Below are 18,718 nucleotides of genomic sequence, written 5' to 3'. Positions count from 1 at the left end.
CTGCACCACGCTCCGCTTCCGTGCTAACAGGTCCGCCTGAATTTCGCTTGCATCAGCTCAGCTTGCGTTGGTTGCGCTGCTGCAGGTGAGTCATCGTCGTCGTCACTCTCAGACTCCACAAGCACTTGGCGAATAATTTCTGCATCTGTGAGCCCAGCGCACAGTTCCAACTCGTGGTCCATGTCTGTGAACTCTGAAAACGAGACAGCCGATGGAATTTCGACATCAACAGTCCGAAGGTCGTGAATGAGCTGCTCACTGCCTGACAGCTGCTCGACGACGCTCTCCTTGTCCAAGGCTGCCGACTTGTCATTCAGCACAAATCCCGCGTGGCGGAAGCAATTGCGCAGCGTTGTGGGTGCTACAGACTTCCACATATCGGCGAGCGTACTAAGTGCTCCAAACAAATCGACAGAATAGGTTTTCCCACTGTCAAAGGCACACCACAAACACCAACCACTGGATCACAACACTCCGACTCCGTTGAGTGCCTTCTCACTGCCGCGTTGCACGCAAAAAAAAATAAAAAATCCGGAAACAGCTTCTTGAAGAACTGAAGCCGATTCAATTAAATATGAGCCACAGTAGCACGCTAGCGACATTGTCCTGGAAACAGAAGCTGCTAGGCAAATAATATAGCCTTGATACAGTGTCAGTTTAGCTGAGGAGCGGCACGCAAGGCCGGCACTGGTTTTGAGGCTATCGAAGGAAAAAATAAAACAAACAAGATGGCGGCAACGCCGCTCAAAATGTGTGGCAGTTGGCCCGGCTGACTCTTGGATTGTCCGAAAAATCGAATAGCCCACCTTAGAGTGTCCGAAATTTTGAGCAGCGTAATACATTGACTTTATAAGGTATGTCCTGGGGCCGAGAAAAAGTCCGAATAATCAAGCATGTCCGAAAAATTGGGTGTCCGAAAAATCGGTCGTCGACTGTATATGGTTTATGGGGAAAACTGACAACCACGAATTTCATTGTTATAAGCGCTGTATCATTATATCTGGTATCGTTGTAAGTGGATTACACTGTAAAATTTATTTTCAGTCTGATTCTTGCAAAATGCCTGCAGAGTTTACAATTTGTGTCAGAAAGCTGGTTAAATATTCACTGCGTTTCTACAAATGTGCTTCAGGTCAAAACGTTAAAATTTTTTTCTTTTTTGTGAAACAAATTTTCAGTTCTGAATTTTTTCGATTTAGTTCCCACAGACTTGATTTACATTCTGAAGATAATTTCGTACAATAAGTTTAAAGATCACAAAATTGAACAAGGAATATCTTGGCCTGTGGTATGGTTCCAGAAGTGCTACTAAACAGACAGCATCGAGCTAGGTAAAACGGGTGTGAAAAAATCTGCTCCGCAAGGCGAGACAATTTTTGAGTGGTACTTCCAGGTGAATTTCGGCAATAAAACTTTTGGACAGTACAGAAAACGAGGCCAAAAGCGGATACAGTGATTTTTGAAAAATATATATTGTTTTACGATTTTTTTTTTCTAAAACCGCTTCGTCCTCTCTTAAGTGTGGCTTTAAAAATATGCTATAAAATTATTGATTTGCAAACTTCTTACAGTGCGAGTTGACAAATGCTAGGGATAACAGTGAGTGGTAACCTTTCACAGCTGTATGCTTCCCACCACAGGACACTTAGGCACACTCAGCAATGCGCGTGCGTATTTGCAAGTTGCTGGCATTGCCTCACGAAAAGCATGGCCACAATAGCTAGTGACGTTATTCTAATTCTCTTTGGGGTTAGTTATTGCCTAAATTCCACTGTACCCTCGTTTTAACCCAGGTTAGCCAGTGTATGCAAAGGATATGAAGATTTAAAGGGCATTGAGCTAATAGAGCTTTTGTGTTAAATACCGTTTGTCCTTGTCGCAAATGTACAATCACCAAGGCACTTTATACAACATTGTGTACACATCTGTTGAAGAAAAGAAGTATGGAGGTTCCTTACTGCGAGACTTCCCTATACTGTTTGAGAGGAAAAATAATGTTATTCTTTCGGAAATTGCCATTGGCACCTGAAAGGGTTACCTAAAGAACAGCGCTGGGAACAAGATGAAAACAGGAAGGGAAGGAAAGACACATATATTAAAACTGAATTTTTTTTCTCTGCTAAACGCACAAAGTCAGCACAAAGGGTATACAGTCAAACCCGGCAATAAGGAAACCGCTGGAGAAGGAGAACTTCTTCATTCTCGCGAGAATTTAGCTGTTGCGAAAGTGGACAAGTAAGCACACACATTACTTTCCAGAATTAAAATTTAATGGAAAAAAGTGTCTTATTTTGCTCTGCTTCACACTGCTATGCAGGAGCTTCACAACTCTGGCTTTGCAGTTAGATAAGCTATGCATAGCTTCGTCGTCATCGCCAAGGAAAGTGCGGATAACATCAAAAGCATCAAGCACATCACGCAAGCTTACTTGCTTTCCTTGTGCTTTGTTTTCGCCATCCTCGTCATCGCTCTCCTCATTTCGTTTGCACACCCTGTCGATAATAGTGCTGTCGCTGAATTCTTTGTGCACGATCAAGTCGGCGTCTGCGAAGCGCGTTCCATGCTTCAATTAGTAGCTGCAGATTGTCGCCGCTTGCAGGAACACTCTCTTCCGGTTCTGCCAAGGCGTGCTGACCAGCCGCAAAAACGGAGTGTCTGAAGCAGTTCTGAACAAGGGTGGCTGAAATAGTCCACGCCGCGGCAAGCATTTCCAGCATCATAAAAAGATCAATTTTTGTCGGTCGCTTCATTTCGATGTTTAACAACATCTGCCAAATGAGTCTCGCACGTTACGCAGATTTGACTCTTAATAACCCCTTGGTCAAGAGGTTGGATAAGGGACGTGCAATTCGGAGGAAAAAAGTCAAGCGGACGCTCGTCAGGACAACTTTTCGATGTGGTGCACTGCAGTTATTTAAAAAAAGGGCAGACGGATCTACCCTGCTTTTGCATATCCCCATCAAGTGCTTCCAGCCAGCTCGAGGATATTGCGCGCTCATCCAAGCTTTCTGGTTAGCAGTGTACTCGACCAGAGGCCTTCGGTTACCTTTAAAGCACCGTGGTGTCTTGCTCCGGCTGATCACGAGGAGAGGACACTTGTCTGATCCGTCCATGTTTGAGCAAAAAAGTATTGTCACCCGCTTTTTTCTCTGCTTGCCTCCATGGCATTTTTGTCCCTTCAGGTCGAGCGTTTTCGATGGCAACATTTCGTAAAAAAAAAAAAAAACTTTCATCCGCATTATAAATTTCGGAGGGCTCGTATTCGTCCATTATGCTTTCATAACTTTCCTGCATCGAGGATGATGCTGCTTCAATGTTAATGCTCGCAGACTCTCCCAACAACACCTTGGCGACAATGCAGCGCCGCATTTTAAATCGGCTTAGCCATTCAGTGCTCGCTTTAAAGTTGTCATGCCCCAGAATGCATGTGAAGTCAATTGCCTTTTGCTGCAGAAGGCTTCCAGGCAAAGGCATCTTGTTTGCTCTCTTCTCGAAGAACCACTGATATAGAGCTTTGTCGACGTCTTCATAAACCGGCTTTGTAACAGTCTTGTTCTGCGCGCGCGCCCCGTTTTGAAGTGCCGCCATGATGCTGTTCTTGGCTTTCAGAATCGTAGAAAGTGAGCTGCACAGGATGCTGAATTCCTTCGCAATGTCGGACTTCTTTCTGCCTTTTGCAGCTTCAGCGATGATTGCAGACTCTTCTTGCAGCCTCAAAAACTTCCGCTCTTTGACAGGAGGCAGCATGTTTCTGACAGGCCCCCCCCCCCCCCAAAAAAAAAAAAACAGTGGACACACGCAAGTCACGGGCGAAATCGGCGTGCTCGAGGCTACGGCGATATATCCTATTTACTCGCATAATGATCGGACTTTTTTTTTTTTAAACTAACTCAAGTTTCGGGGTGTGATCATTACACGTGTAAATTTTCCACAAAAAAAAATTTTTGACCACCAAAAACGCAAACAAGTTGCAGGTCAGACATCTTAGAACAGATATCTCGATTACAACCAAAAATAAAAGTTGAGTGAGGCTTACCTTCGCAATAAACACTCACATTCTAAAAGCATCACATGAACTGCACAATGCCAATTTATTTTTTCTCGTTCAGCACTCTAATCAGAGTCTGAATCCTCGCCATCTTCGCTTTCATTGCTGCAAGACTCATCATCGGAAAAGGCAGTGTTGTCACTGGGAGCATCTTCACAATCGTCTTCTGCTCCATCCAACATGTTAGATATGCCCGTCTTCTTGAAGCTCTTGGCCACTACCTCGTTGGGGATACTACTGCTCCACGCTTCTGCTATCCACGAGCAAAGCATCTCCACGGATGGCCTTCTGATCTTTCCGCTCAATGTCAAATCATGCTGACCTATCGCCATCCACTCTGCATAAAGTCTTCGAACGTTGTCTTTGAACAGTTTGTTCAGCAACTTGTGAGAGGCTGCAGCAGCGAAGTCAGACCCCCAGGAATCACTGCAGTGTCCATGCGCAGTTCTTTAAGCTTAGCACGCACGCTGTCCACAAGGTGACCCCTGAAACTATCCAAAACCAGAAGCGAGGGAAGCAGAAGTGCTCCTGGTCTTCGTCCCCGAGCAGTCTTAATCCAGTCGACCATCAGGTCTGCAGTCATCCATCCTTTCATTTGTGCACGTATATGGATGCCACGGGGAAAGTTTCCCTTCGGAATGGTCTTCCGTTTGAGGATGACGTATGGTTGCAGCTTCCGCCCGTCGGCCGTCACAGCGAGCATGACTATGCATCACTGCTTTTCTGCGCCAGACATCTTCACGAGAACGCTCGGAGCACCCTTATCGTTCACAGTTGTATTTCGGAGCATGTCAAATGTCAATGCAGTCTGATCGGCGTTTCCAATTTGCAACATGAGGTAACCGCTTTTTTCGCGAAGCCTAGTGACGAAGTGATGGAAGTCTATCACTTTGCTTTCATACGCGTGTAGGAGCCGCTGGCACAACGACGTCCGCCGCCTCAGGAATAGTTCATTCCGTCACACAAAGCAAGTCGTCCAACCGGAGCTAGCGTGGAAATCCTTTGCGGCGATTCCCAGCTTCGTGGCAATTGTGTGCGCCTGCGTCTGTATCATTTCTAATGACACTGCACAACCATCCTTGCGCAGGTCCCTCACGTATTCTAGGACCACCTCCTTAACACAAGCGAACTTGCCCGTTTTGGGTCCGCGGAAAGCCCGCTGTGTCTTGTTCGTAGCCATCAGCTTCTCACGCTGCTTCTTCCAATAGCGTATCCTGATTTCGTCGACGCGGAAATGCCTGCCAGCAGCGCGGTTGTCATACTCCAGTGCATAGTCAACAGCCTTGAGCTTGAATGTGGCGGTGTAACTGGTATACCGCCCCATGGTGAAATGGCGTAAACTCACACAAAACCACAAAGCACACTGCGACGCTGCCGAATTGCAAAATGGCGAACGCTGCAAAGCGCGTTTTAATCAAGGAATAATGGGAACTCGTTGGAATGCATTCGCTGCGGGATGACTGCAGATCAACCAACAGGCGGCTACCGCTATAACAGTGCAGGACATGGAAACAAAAATGGCGGCGGAGGCAAGTTCGGGGTGTGATCATTATGTAGAAAATTTAAAAAATCGAATTTTGACTCCAAAATTCAGGGGTGCGATTATTACGCGAGTGCGATCATTATGCGAGTAAATACGGTAACGTGGTCGGCGTGGCAGCAAAAAGAAAACGAAAAATTTTTTGATCTGGCGGCGGCGCCGTCAAAAAATGTCACATGCACGTGCGTGCATAGTTGCCAGCAGACAGGCTAGCAAAAACCCACTTTCACTGCACAAAAAAACACGCAAAAAAAGTCTTGTTGCTATTATTATCATCATAATTACCGAACCGACAGAAAGTAGACAGCAATGACTGCGCCGCTGCTTGTTGACAGAAATGAACGAGCCTGATTTGTCGAATGAGTGTGCTGCTGCAGGTTTGCCACTTCTCTGTTCCCAACTGGCTGATGGGCCGAAAAAATGTCGCATATCATTACCTCAAACTTTCATTAATGCGGGAATGCTTTTTAAAAACTCTTCACTGTTGAGAGGGGGAAAATGCATTGAACTCTATGGAAGTTCGCCGGGGCCGCTAGAATTTTTTTTTGCCGCGAGAATTTCGTTCTTGAGAGCTTTCGTTATTGAGAGGTTCGACTGTAGCACGGAGGCAGGGCTGCATGATCACCGAAACACAGTGTAGTCAGGTAAAAATAAAAGGATAAAAATGAAAGAAAAAAAAGGCTGAAACAAAACTTAGAAGTGGTAAAATCCCTCTTATAATGACTGAGACAAAACAGAAACCAGATAAAAATAACAATACTTAGCCAAAACATTGGTAAAAGTTTGGAAAAAGTGACGGAAAAAAACAAGGCTCAAAATGTAACCTGTTACAAACGGCCAAAAAAGAGCATATGAAAGAACTAAACAGTTGCTGTGCTCCTCTGAAATTGCAGTTCCTTTTCTGACAAAAACAGGGATGGTTTGCTTACTCGCTGTTTATTTGCGCAGTGGATCTCAAGTGCTTCAGTGATTACCCTGAACAACCTATCTCGTCGTCCGCATTTCCGATGCAGCATTTGAAATCGGGAGTACAATTGTCGTCAGGGGTGCAATTCGTACATTTGCATTTCTTGCACTGCTTGGTTGAAGTGCCCGGAAATGGCGATGTTACTAACATTGTTCTTGTGCTCCTCAAGCCTATCGGGATGCAGTTGACAGGCACTCAGCTTGGTTGCTTAAACTGTCCTGGAAAAAGTCTTGTCAGAATTTCTGAAGTACGTTCTGAAAACAAAGTTTCGATATGGCTCGCTTAACGAGTTTTGTGTGTGCAGACGTGAAAGACATAGGTGGCTTCTTACCCACTAGACTGATAGGATCAGCTGGTGTGCTTGTCGGGAGAAATGCGGATGCAAGTATAAAAACCTGATTGAATAACAGTCTGGAGTTTCATGCGTCAAAGTGAAAGGGGTACATTGGCCGGTGATAAAAAGAATTTGGGATACACTTAGGTTGAAGGCTTCAGTGCTGCAACTCAAGAGAACAAGGTAGACATCCACATAATGGAAGATTTTCACTATGGTTGTCTCAGAGGTCCAGTTATTCAACATTCTGGTATGTTTGACAAGGAAGAGTACACTTGGGGTAGGCTAACTGTTGCTTAATTGCTACCAGTTGATAACCCCTTTGTGATTGATGGATCAGAAGAGGTCATAGGCTTTTTAAGCTCTTAGCATGACTGTAATCTATAGGCGTTCTCTGTCAACATTGAATATATCGACTACTGTTCCCAAGGACGCGGGATCGATTCCTGGCCTCGGCGGCAGCTTTTCAATGGAGGCGAAAAGCAAGGCGCCCGTGTGCTGTGCTCAGTGCACGTTAAAGAACCCCAGGTGGTCGAAATTTTCGTAGTCCTCCACTATGGCGTCTCTCATAGCCTGAGTTGCTTTGGGACGTTAAACCCCACAAACCAAACCAAACCATTATTCGTTGCCACACTGAAAATTACTCTCCTGCATTGAAGAATGTATTGATACTTTCGGGGCTGTAAGCATCCAGAACGAAGTCTCTCTCTGTTCGCAAATTTATGCGACTTGTGACCGTTTGACTGAAATCTTCATACATTGCTTACTTCAAGTGAATTACGGGTATTCAGAATAACTGTGCTTGCATAGGCTACTGTGAAACCGCCTTTTCTGAGGGAACTCTTTCTTGCCAAACATGAGAGAATGTTGACTAATGTGAATACTGAGACTAGAGCACTGCACAAGCTCAGGCTTATCCGAAAGCCAGGGCCGGGTAAAGCACTTTATTGGCGGGCCTGGGCCGGGCAGACTTTAAGCTCGAGCCCAGGCTGGGCTCGGGCCTGTAAGAAGATAGGCCAGGGCTGGTCTTGGACCTGTGAATGAACGGCTAGTTTTACTGAATGCTCACTACTTACGTTTTAAATAACAGGTGAAGGCAATACCAGGTGAATATAGTGCCAGTTCATGACCATTTCCAGACTGCAAACTTTAATACGCAGTAATGCCATATAGCATGCTAGGGATGTAACAGGAAAATGAAAACAACATGAGAAGCAAGCGAATATGCAAATAAAACATCTACTATATGTGTGAGGTTCACTGACCTTTTTGAGGTGCCACAAAGTATCTAAGATTTCGCGGTACACCTGTGGTCCCTGAAACATGGTCATGGCCATCATCGAGCACAAGCTCGATGATGGCACTTATCATCGAGGGCTGCCCAACGGAGGGTCAACGGTTGCTGTATTGTCGTCGGCAGTAACACCGCTAAAGGACCCGTTTTTGCCCCTTTTTTCTTTCTGTACTGCAGGTAGTGGAAGAGGCGCCTCGGTATAGGCTCACATTGCTTCCTCCTTGTAACAACTTTTTTTATTTTTCTTTAAACAACCGCTGAGTGGAACATTTTGAAGTGATTGCTCCCACTGCATACGTTTGTCTCATATGCGTATGTGCAGAAAAGATGGGTGTTAAGATGTATATGGGATGGAAGGCAGATGTTAGGAATGTAGTGACTGCAATTCTGTTTGTATGTTTAGTTGAAGTCCTGACCTCCTTTTTCAAATTTTCGGTTGGTCAAAGGAATCGCAGAGAAATTGGTTATCTTTTCTCCTACGGTTTATTACTTTACACCCTTTCCATAGTTTTTGATTAGCTGGCGAAAACTCAATTTTTCCTTCCCCTAAACATTAATTGGGGAGGAGTGTAGACTGTTATCGTATTGTTTGTTAACTCCGCTACGGGTGACGACAAAGAGTTTAAAAGTATGCCCTCTAGTTTGACCCAGGGCTAAATTCCTCTGATCAACGGTTTAGTCATGGTGTAAATAGTTTACTCCTTACTTTTTTCTTCTTGTTTTATTTAATGTCTGAAAAGTAATAGTTAACCTTACCGGTCTTCGACAAACAAATGTTTCAGAGTTAGAACCACCAAGGCATCACAAACCTTGATTCCATTGTCACCAAGATGTTTCCTTTCGTCGCCATCTGAAGAGGGAACTGAAGCATACAATTCCGATTCCCTGAAGCTCACATAATTTCTTTAGTAAAACACTTAGCGGGGCAGGCTGGTGCATAGCTTCAGGACACCAGAATAGTCTGTAAAAGTAACAACGTTATCGCTTGTGAACTGATAGAAGCCTACCATATAATTAAGAATGGGAGTGCATGTGTTAGCATCCCTTCGATCGTGATGTTACAAAAAGAATGTAAGTTTTTAGATATGTTTTAGTTCAGCCGAATCACCTGTGTACATCTTTATGCTACTTCCGAGATCTCGCGCATGAGCAGTCACACATTGTTCATTCCCTCTCCCCTCCCAGTGCTATATATACTGCTGTTCGTCCACTCCAATAAAGTCTTGCAAGGAGCGCAAATCCTGTCCTATCTTGTCTGTGTGTCGTATCTGTTGCGCTTAAAATTTGTGACAGTCACATCATCTCACACTCTGAAGTGCTGAAAGCTTTACAGACACCCAGCTAAAGGAGAATATAAGGTGGGGCAGGAGAGCAAGAAGGCCCTCAATGCCGAATTCAGTCGAACCCGGTTATATCGAACCCTGATATATCGAATTTTGGTTATATCGAACTCACGGAATATCCCCTTGAAAATCCCATGTAAAAATATAGGAAAGCCGCGTCATATATCGAATTCAATTTCACCGGTCGTTTGATATATCGAACTCCGCACCACGCACTGGAAAGTGTGCCTTTTCCAAAGACGATCGCATCACCCTTGGCCGTTTGCCGCGTGACGTTTTCAAGCCACGCGCGGAAGGAATGAGAGGGGACAGTTCTGGACAGTGCCGCGCCCATTCCCCAAAGGCGCGCGCATCTGCAGTTATCGTTTCCCGCGCGCCAACACATGACGTTTGCAAGCCATGCGCGTGGGTGTGCCCATTCTTTTGCCGAGCTATCTCTCTCCTTCAGCACGCGCTACACATGCGCCAAGCCAGCTCAGCCAGTTTTCAGACAGACGTCAGACGCTTTCTCCAGCGTGTGTTGTGAACCCTCTCGGCTGACGTGGCTATGGCGCCTGCGGACGTTAAGAAGCGGCAGCTCTCTGTTTTTCTTCTTTTTTTTTCGAGTCATTCTTTCTTACCATTGTGCTGTACGCGCGACGTAGCGTAAGATATGGCGGCTGCGGACGTTAAGAAGCAGCAGGCTTCCTTTTTTTCTTTTTTTGCGGGAGCCGTTTATCTTGGCATGTATGAATCAACGGAAGCACGCAGTCTGCTGCTGCGATCATGACGCCCACCCCAAGCGCGGCGTGATAAATCGAACCAGACTTGTGCAATCAAGCCATAACAGGCACTCTGCCAAGTTCGCTCCCCGCCAGGAGGAGCTATAAAAAGATAAACGCGCCCTGACGTTATCGCTGCGCAGCATCTTGGCACACTGCCAAGAAATGAGCTGTGGATGACGCGCGCCATCGACATGCACGCGAAAACGCTCGCGATTTCTGCCGCAGCGACACAGAAACCTTGTATTGACTGTCGCGGTGGCTCGAGCGGCAAGAGGGACGCAGTTCCAACAAGATTGAAAATTTTCGCTCTGTCGCTGCCGCTCCTCGCTGATATCGCTCAATTGCTTGCATTATTAGCTGGTATTAACGCATTTTTTATTTTTCAAATTCTCGGGTGCAAAAGTGGAGGGTGGGTTCATTATTCGAGTGGGATGATTAGGCGACAAATACGGTATCGTTTTTTCGCATCGTAAGGGCCGTCACAAGCCGATTTTTGTATATCAAATTATCGATATATCGAACTATTTCGCGATCCCCTTCGAGTTCGATATATCCGGGTTCGACTGTATTCTGTCGGAAAAAATTCTGACCTCCATTTCTTTAACTGAAAGCGTTGATGGAATATTTTATAATCAGTGCACACCCTATTCATATAAAGGAAAAACCTAAAATCCACTGCTGTAGACATCTTACTTTTGCTTTCAGCTTTGCAAAAGATGGACATGAAAGTAAGCATATGAGTGCATCCACAGGCGAGTTGAAGTAAAATCTGCATTAATTAATCGACCATAGAACATCAGATAGCCTGTCAGATTTCCTGAATGCGAGAAGTAGCACCTATGAAGACAACACCACAATAGACGCAGGTGCAGAACGCGAAACCTTTTCACTTGTCACAGTTAAATAGCTGTCCTTTTGAACCAAGTAGCACAGAGAATAATACAAGCTCTTATATGCCAGGAATACACTACTATTAGAAATTTTGCCAGACCCGAACGGAGACTGTGAGTGGAATGTGCGATGTGCTTGATTTCGGCATGGAATATTTGATGGAATATTTTATAATCAGTGCACACCCTATTCATATAAAGGAAAAACCTAAAATCCACTGCTGTAGACATCTTACTTTTGCTTTCAGCTTTGCAAAAGATGGACATGAAAGTAAGCATATGAGTGCATCCACAGGCGAGTTGAAGTAAAATCTGCATTAAAAAATCGACCATAGAACATCAGATAGCCTGTCAGATTTCCTGAATGCGAGAAGTAGCACCTATGAAGACAACACTACAATAGACGCAGGTGCAGAACGCGAAACCTTTTCACTTGTCACAGTTAAATAGCTGTCCTTTTGAACCAAGTAGCACAGAGAATAATACAAGCTCTTATATGCCAGGAATACACTACTATTAGAAATTTTGCCAGACCCGAACGGAGACTGTGAGTGGAATGTGCGATGTGCTTGATTTCGGCATGTGTTTTTGATGCTTGTAATTTCTTTGTTCTTCAGTAAGTCTTATCGATAACGAAATGAACTTCTAGCCCCCCCCCCCCCCCCCCCCCCCTTTTGCCGGAATGCACCGAGCAAGCATCTGACTGAGAAGCGGCTACGCAGGCTTCATGATTGTGTAACCTCTTGAACCGATTTTAAGGCGGAAGTTGTTCTGCATATTCTTTAAAAAATATGTAGCCAGCAATATCGGAACTAAACCATCTTATTTGATAGCATTACAAGGAGATACAAACTCCCCTAAACATTTCCATACCTCTCTGCGGCCGCGAATTACAGTGCTAGCGCCAATTCCTCCTTTAGTTATGCCCTACATCCTTGAGGCCCAGCTGTGGACATAACCATTTTTGATGCGAGAGGGAGGGGACATTCGCACATCTGGGTGCGCTCTGGAAGTGAGGGGGGGATGTGTGCTCTCTGGAGATTGCACGCTGTATGTGCGCGAGCAAGTTGCCTTTAGTGCACTTCTTCGCCTTCTTTGCCATTGCTGCTGGAAGCTAGCTGCAATGTCAAGTCTAGCGTGACCTGCTCGCAGCAGCAATGGCAAATAAGGCAAAAAAGTGCATTAGAGGGATCTTGAGAGAGCTCTCACGCATGCACATGCAATGCATGCGACCTCGCTGGTGAATAGCTAGTGTTCACCAAAGTGATAAGAAAGTGCGCAAATACATGACTCAACATTTACATGTCTTTTATAGAAAATTTGCACATGAACTAAATCTTTGTTCTAAAAATGTCGCGACATTCATGAAAATTCAACATACATAAAATACATACGTACATCACGAATGGGCAAAAGGTCACTGTGTGCACTAGTCACTCTGTGCTCGTCCACTGTCTCCGAAGACGTACCGGCTCTTCTGCATGTCATTCTGAGCTGTATCCGAATAGTTTTCAGAAGAGACGGTGGCTAAGCTGTGCCGTCCAAAGCTAAGTGCTGCTCTTCAGTGGCTTCTAAGAATCTTAAAAGGCACGGGTCGGTGCTCACTTTCATTGTCTAAGGTAGCGGGGGCAAGCGAGCCCCACCGTACGCGAAGATGGAGAACAAAAATGGTAATCACTACTACGTGTAATGAGCCAACACACAAAGGATTCACGGCTCTAGACAGTTGGCGCAGGTCGCACAAGCGAAATCAAACTGGGGCGGCGTCACAAGATAGGGGCAGATATCGAAGGCCACGGGCACAAAACCAAGCACTGCTGTAGCTGTCGTTGCTCTGACATGATGACATTACGAGCACGACAAGGAACAACTTGACAAAGTGACCGGAGACTCAGTCTGCACACCCAAGGCAACACCGGCAAAGCGGCTTTCATAGCTCCCGAAACACATACACACCGTTCAAATGACGCACAGTGCAGTGATCATGGGATTGCGGCACGGCAGTCAAAAATTCAAAAGGGATAGGACAGGAAAGAAGAAAAAGAGCAGAGGCTTTCCTCCTCGCATCTACATCGCTTTCTCCAAGGCTGAGGAGGTTCGTCGAAGGAGCCGAGATGGAAGTGGGCCACGCATTACTTTTGAAAAATTCATATCTGGGGGATGCAAGCAACTTCGCTTTTTTCAGACATAAAAAAAAAATAACCAATGCAGCCAGAACCAGGAATTAGAGTTTCACACTACTGTTATATAATAATGAGGGCCTCTTTTCAGAGAAATTCGAAGCAACAAAAATGTCTGTGTTAGTGAAGCACGCTTAACTCGAATTCTTTTTCCGGTCGTCGACTGGGCCCACCAGTATGGCGCCCACCTACTTGGTGGGTAGGGCCGGGCTGGGTAGGTCAGAGCTTTCTCGGGCTCAGGCCAGGCCCAGGATTGTATCGGAGAAGGCAGACTGGGCTCGGGCGGGGTAATGTTAAAGGCAGCCGGGCCTGGGGTATCCGAAATTCTTTGTATCCTTTTCACTTGGACACATGAAACTCCACCCAATTAGTCAGATTCTCATACTTGCATCTCCTTTTGTTCAACAAGTGCATTTCCTTATCCTATCAGCCCAGAGGGTAAGAAACCACTCTTGCCTGCCGTTCATGCCTGTCCGCACACAACTTGTCAAAACTTTTTCTTTTTTTTCGAAATACGCTTCAGAAATTCTTGAGGACTTTTTTCAGGACATTTCAGCAACTAGACTAACTGCCTTTCAACTGCTGGTTATCTTCTAAACATCCAAGTTTCCATAACTGGCTCCACTGGCAAGAAACAAAGGCAATGTGATGCACAGGCTAAATCCCGAGCAGTGAGTGCAAAAAAGTTGTCGTGATGCTTACATCCTGGGCGTCAGCCACCACCTCGAAAAAGTTGCGAAATGTTAAGGAGTTAGTGTTGTCTTTCCTGCGCAGGAGAAGCTTACTGCCCTCTGCTTAACGGTAGACAACCCTCTGATTGCCCGTGGGTGTGGACAGACTCATTTTGAACAAGAGCCCCTCCCCCTCCTCCGTGTCACACCTCTGCCAGCGTTCTGTAGGAAGAGATACATTGTTCACACAGGCAGATGCATCGACATTAGGCTTCAAGAGTGCAAAAACATTGCCATTTCCAGAGGCATCTCGCCAAGCATTGCAAGAAATGCTAATGTACGAATGGCACCCCTGGCAATATCCGTACTCCCGATTTCAATCGCTGCATCATTAAATGTAGAGGACAGGTTGTCCAGGTAGACCACTGAAGCACTTGAGATCTACCATACAAATGTAAGCACACTTTCCCTGTGTTTGTCGGAAAAGGAACTGTAATTGTTTAGTTTTTCCACATGCTCTTTTTCTGCCAATTTTCTGCAATATCGGAAATCAATGCCTTGTTATTTGTATTCATGAGTCTGTTCGAAGCACTCTTGTTGTTTTCGCACTCCTTTCAAGTTTTTTTTGCTTTGGGAAACTGTCCGTGTGTTCAACCCTGCAAAACTATCTCTATCCTATTCAGGCCAGAGCTATCACACAACCCTCTCTTTCTCTTTTTGTGGGTGTGGCTTATATGGACCCCGAAGTCATATCTAGACTTTATCTAAGCCTGTATGTTCACCCACAACATGCCGACAACAGTATAGCCATTGAATGGCAGCTTCCACCCATTGTAAGCACTGTGTGGCATGATAGTCGAGCATCAGAATGGGCACAAAACTGCTGACCCCTTCTTCCATCTTAGTTGCAAATGGAAGTTTATGTAAAGTTTTTTTTTCTTTTCCTATAAGATTTGATTTTTCGGACTGCCGGATTTTTCAGATATTTCCACAGTGTCAATGAATCCGAAAAATCGGTCGTTTACTGTGCTATGCTCAAGGATGTTTCATTGAAATATATTTTTTATTCGAACTCAATTTTGCAGGTGTTACATATGGCTGGCATGTGTATATTCTTTTGTTCACTAATTCGACCCATATTTGCTTTCAAGAAACAAGATCTTCAGCTTGACTGTTGACCATGGCCTACCATTTATCTCTGGATGCCGTGCTACGGGTTTTCATCCTCACCCGAATGAGCCACCTCTTTATGAAGTAAGTTTGTCGTTCTCTGTGTGCAACAGCCCCCATATATGAGCTCGCATTTTAACAAAATGGCGCTAAAGGCCCCATTCTGCAGAAAAATTTGGTGTCGGCGTTGCGAGCAAAAAATTACGGGCATGGCTGGTGGCAGGTGATTGATAGCTGGCAGATGACATGGCCAGGCTGTGATTCATCACATAACGAGACAGCATGATGGGGCAAAGTGTGGAGGAGCAACCAGCTCGTGTAGTTCATTTGAGGTGGGAGAGCAGGTTAGGAATCGGCCTTCCTAAACTCTTGCTTCCCAACTAAGGCATGCTGCTCCTAGGTCACGCATTCATGCTTGTACAACTTGGCTGAAGTGGGGCTTTGTATCTGTGTTAGGTGGCCTTCCACGTCAAGAGATAGCTTATTACTCTACTCGAGTATGTGCAAGATATTGGGGCAACTATGTGCACGAGCGATGCTCCACTAAGGTACCCGCAGGTGGAAGCCATTAGCACTGTCGCGTCAGATTCGAAAAGATGGAGCTTAAGTGTGCCCCATAATATTTTTTTCTCTGCTTTCCAAAGTTCAAGTCGTACACTTTTTAACACCCCCTACACCCGCTTGACCCATTGTTGTCTTTAGTACATCGACCTGCTTGCTGTTGGCCAAACATCCTGGCACTAAGTGTGTTCTTTGGCGTTTGAGTGCAGCTCGTTTACCAGCTTTGTGGCATTTGAGCGCGTCAATTAAAGCACCATTTCCAATGCCAGTGTTGTGTGCCTTGCATGTGGCAAGATGGGTCACATTTTGTTTTGTGGCGTTTGCAGGAATGCAGACACGTCAGGGTGGAAGACAAGGCACAAGTCATAGTGGTGGATCTTCGGGTATAGAAGCAAACGCTTGTTTGACCCGTTACTCACAGTTCTGTGGTAAAGTGAAATTTAGGCATGCAACTGATGTGAATGTGGAAAAAGAGAATTGACAAGTTGTTTATATATATATATATAAATAGTATATTTCCTGCCCCTAATGAAGGGGCCTGCCTAGGACATCCAGTGCTGAGTTACTCTTAATGCTAGTCATAACTGAGTACAGTCACCGACCGATTTTTCAACATGAAGGGACTCTAGAAAACTCATGAACTACAAAAAAAAACGGGCTACTTTGTTAGATTGAAACTGGCTTTGTGAAAGTCAGTTTTGTGTGTGTGTGTGTGTGTGTGTGTGTGTGTGTGTGTGTGTGTGTGTGTGTGTGTGTGTGTGTGTGTGTGTGTGTGTGTGTGTGTGTGTGTGTGTGTGTGTGTGTGTGCGTGTGTGTGTGCGCGTGCGTGCGTGCGTGCGTGCGTCAGTGTTTCATTTAAAGTGACAAGAGTAACCTGCATGTACACCAAAGTCATGATTTCATCATACATGCCAGACTAAAGGGCATGCCAGCTGCAGTTTCTACTACCGATGGTTGTGATAGGCTTGTTGTCAGAGTTCGACTAGCTTTCCAGCTGAAATATTATGAGCAGGGTGTATTGTCTATGAGGTTTGTGCATGTTTCGGGGCTGTCATCTGCTTCTGCAATTATGGAACATGGTGTCAACTGTGATGTCCATTCCATTGCTGCGTATTTCAATGTTTAGGTTCTCATCGCTGTCTGCAGCAGACATAGTATCGTCTCTACATCGTCGCTGGTACCTTCATCAGGGCAAAATTCGGCATGCCTGAGGCTATCAAAATTTGTTACAGGTTGGACTGCCTTTTGTGCATCAGCCAGCATGCCAACTACCACATGCAGATCTATGCTGTAGTTTTGGCTTTTGCCGGAACAGAGAACTGGTTTGGTTTAGCCCGAAGCGACTCGGGCTATGGGAGACTCTAAAACAAAGAACTCTGTATTTGAAAAGACAATTTAATAATTAACCTTAAGGTTTTGGTGCAAAATTGTGTCCTTGGCCCCCCTTCCACCTGGTACATTTTGTGGACAGTAAAAGCTATGTCAATTCTGCGTTTATACAGACGTACGTCACCTTCCGCACTTTCCTCCGGAGCTCTAGCCGGCTTGGGTCTGCTCTCTCCTGGCAGTGCATGAAAGTGAAGAATATGCTAGACATGCCCTTTTTGTTCACCTTTTTTGTTGGGTAGCAGTCTATAATTTTTTCGTTAAATGCTAAGCGAACCGTGAGCATTTTACAGCAAAAGCTCTAATAGCTTCACTTCTACAGCTTAGCCATCTTAGGCCCGCATTTCATGATGGAATGGCACTTAATCTGTAAGTTACATGCTGACTGAGGGAACAGAGGAAACTGTGGCGCCTGCTGGAAAAGCAGGAAGGCACCTAGCAGAACCGTAGGGGAGGGCAGTCACAGCCACATTTTTCCTGTGGTGCAGTGTAGCCCCAGTAGAAAAAATGGGAAATTAAAGCAATCAGTTCTGACTTGCTCTTGGCTAATTTGTATGCAGAATTGATTGCAAATACATATGCATTCCTTGGGGCTGAGTGATGGTCCCTGAACACAGACCAAAATATTCTACGAGTCTGAATTATTGGGTTGTGAAAAATCGGTCGGCTGCTGTACTGTATTCCCTTGATGTGACTAAACTTGTGACTAAACAGCATTGTTATCAACTTCAGCAACAGTTGCGTCTGAAGAAAAGCTTTACACAGAAACTGTAGTCTAGGAAATAAGACCAGCTTTAGGAGCTGCCGGTGATATCCTCTGAGCTGTTACGTGATCTGTTGGGCTTTTGTTTTAAGGAAGTAAAGGAAACCTCGTGTAAGATTACCTGACTCACTTTGTAAAATGGAAGGTTTCTTTCGTCGTTAATATTTATTTGAAAGCCCCTCACATTGCATGAGTTGCACAAAATGATTTTTAATGCTGCATAACTTGAAGCGCGCACCAATGGCCACAAGGTTGGCAGCCAACTATGTTAAGAAGAATAAATTGCTTTTTTTAAGACAGTCTTTTTTATGCCTTTACACCACCTTTGGGCCTAAATGAGTTGTGCTAAGCATGTGTATTTGCAAAGTTATGTGAAATAAAGTCTGAAGAAGTCCAGTCTGTGGAATTTAACGACTAGGTTAGAGGAGGTTGAAAACTGTGAATGCAGGGGAGGAGCCTTACATGGGAGAGGCCTTTGCCCTGCAGTGGGTATAATCTGGCTGATGGTGATAATCTAAATACCAGTATTTTGAGTGCCACACATTCGCTCGTTAGTGGTGCCAGAATCCTTCAATACTCCTAATAGTCATGAAACTCCCGCCAAGTTTGGTTCGCTGACAAAAGCAGCATGGGAGGCCTTGAGCGGCCAGCTGTCCCGGCAGTGTACGGCATTTTTGCACCCGAAATTCTTGTTTTCTCACTCCTGGTGTTTGTCCTTTTTTTATTACTTTGTGCGAAATTGAAGTTGAGGTCGTGTATCTGCTGCATATGCGTAATCGTAGTACTTGTATGAAGAAAATGCTAACC

At 45.1% G+C, this 18,718-nt stretch overlaps 1 protein-coding gene across 3 annotated transcripts in view; it reads left to right on the top strand.

Annotated features, from left to right (window-relative positions):
- The window catches only part of LOC146201593 (STAM-binding protein), a 55,565-nt gene extending 37,258 nt beyond the window's left edge, over positions 1-18,307 (top strand). For all 3 annotated transcript variants that reach the window (XM_084587707.1, XM_084587706.1, XM_084587705.1), the window contains 2 exons: positions 15,183-15,285; positions 16,089-18,307. In XM_084587707.1, the coding sequence (XP_084443833.1) occupies positions 15,183-15,285; positions 16,089-16,151 (166 nt within the window). In that variant the 3' untranslated portion in view covers positions 16,152-18,307. The remainder of the gene's footprint in view (positions 1-15,182; positions 15,286-16,088) is intronic.
- Positions 18,308-18,718: the final 411 nt, after the last annotated feature.

This window comes from Amblyomma maculatum, chromosome 1, assembly GCF_055883805.1.
Source record: "Amblyomma maculatum isolate TAMU_Amacu chromosome 1, ASM5588380v1, whole genome shotgun sequence".
NCBI classification, from domain to species: Eukaryota; Metazoa; Arthropoda; class Arachnida; order Ixodida; family Ixodidae; genus Amblyomma; species Amblyomma maculatum.
This window is presented reverse-complemented; position numbering and strand designations above follow the sequence as displayed.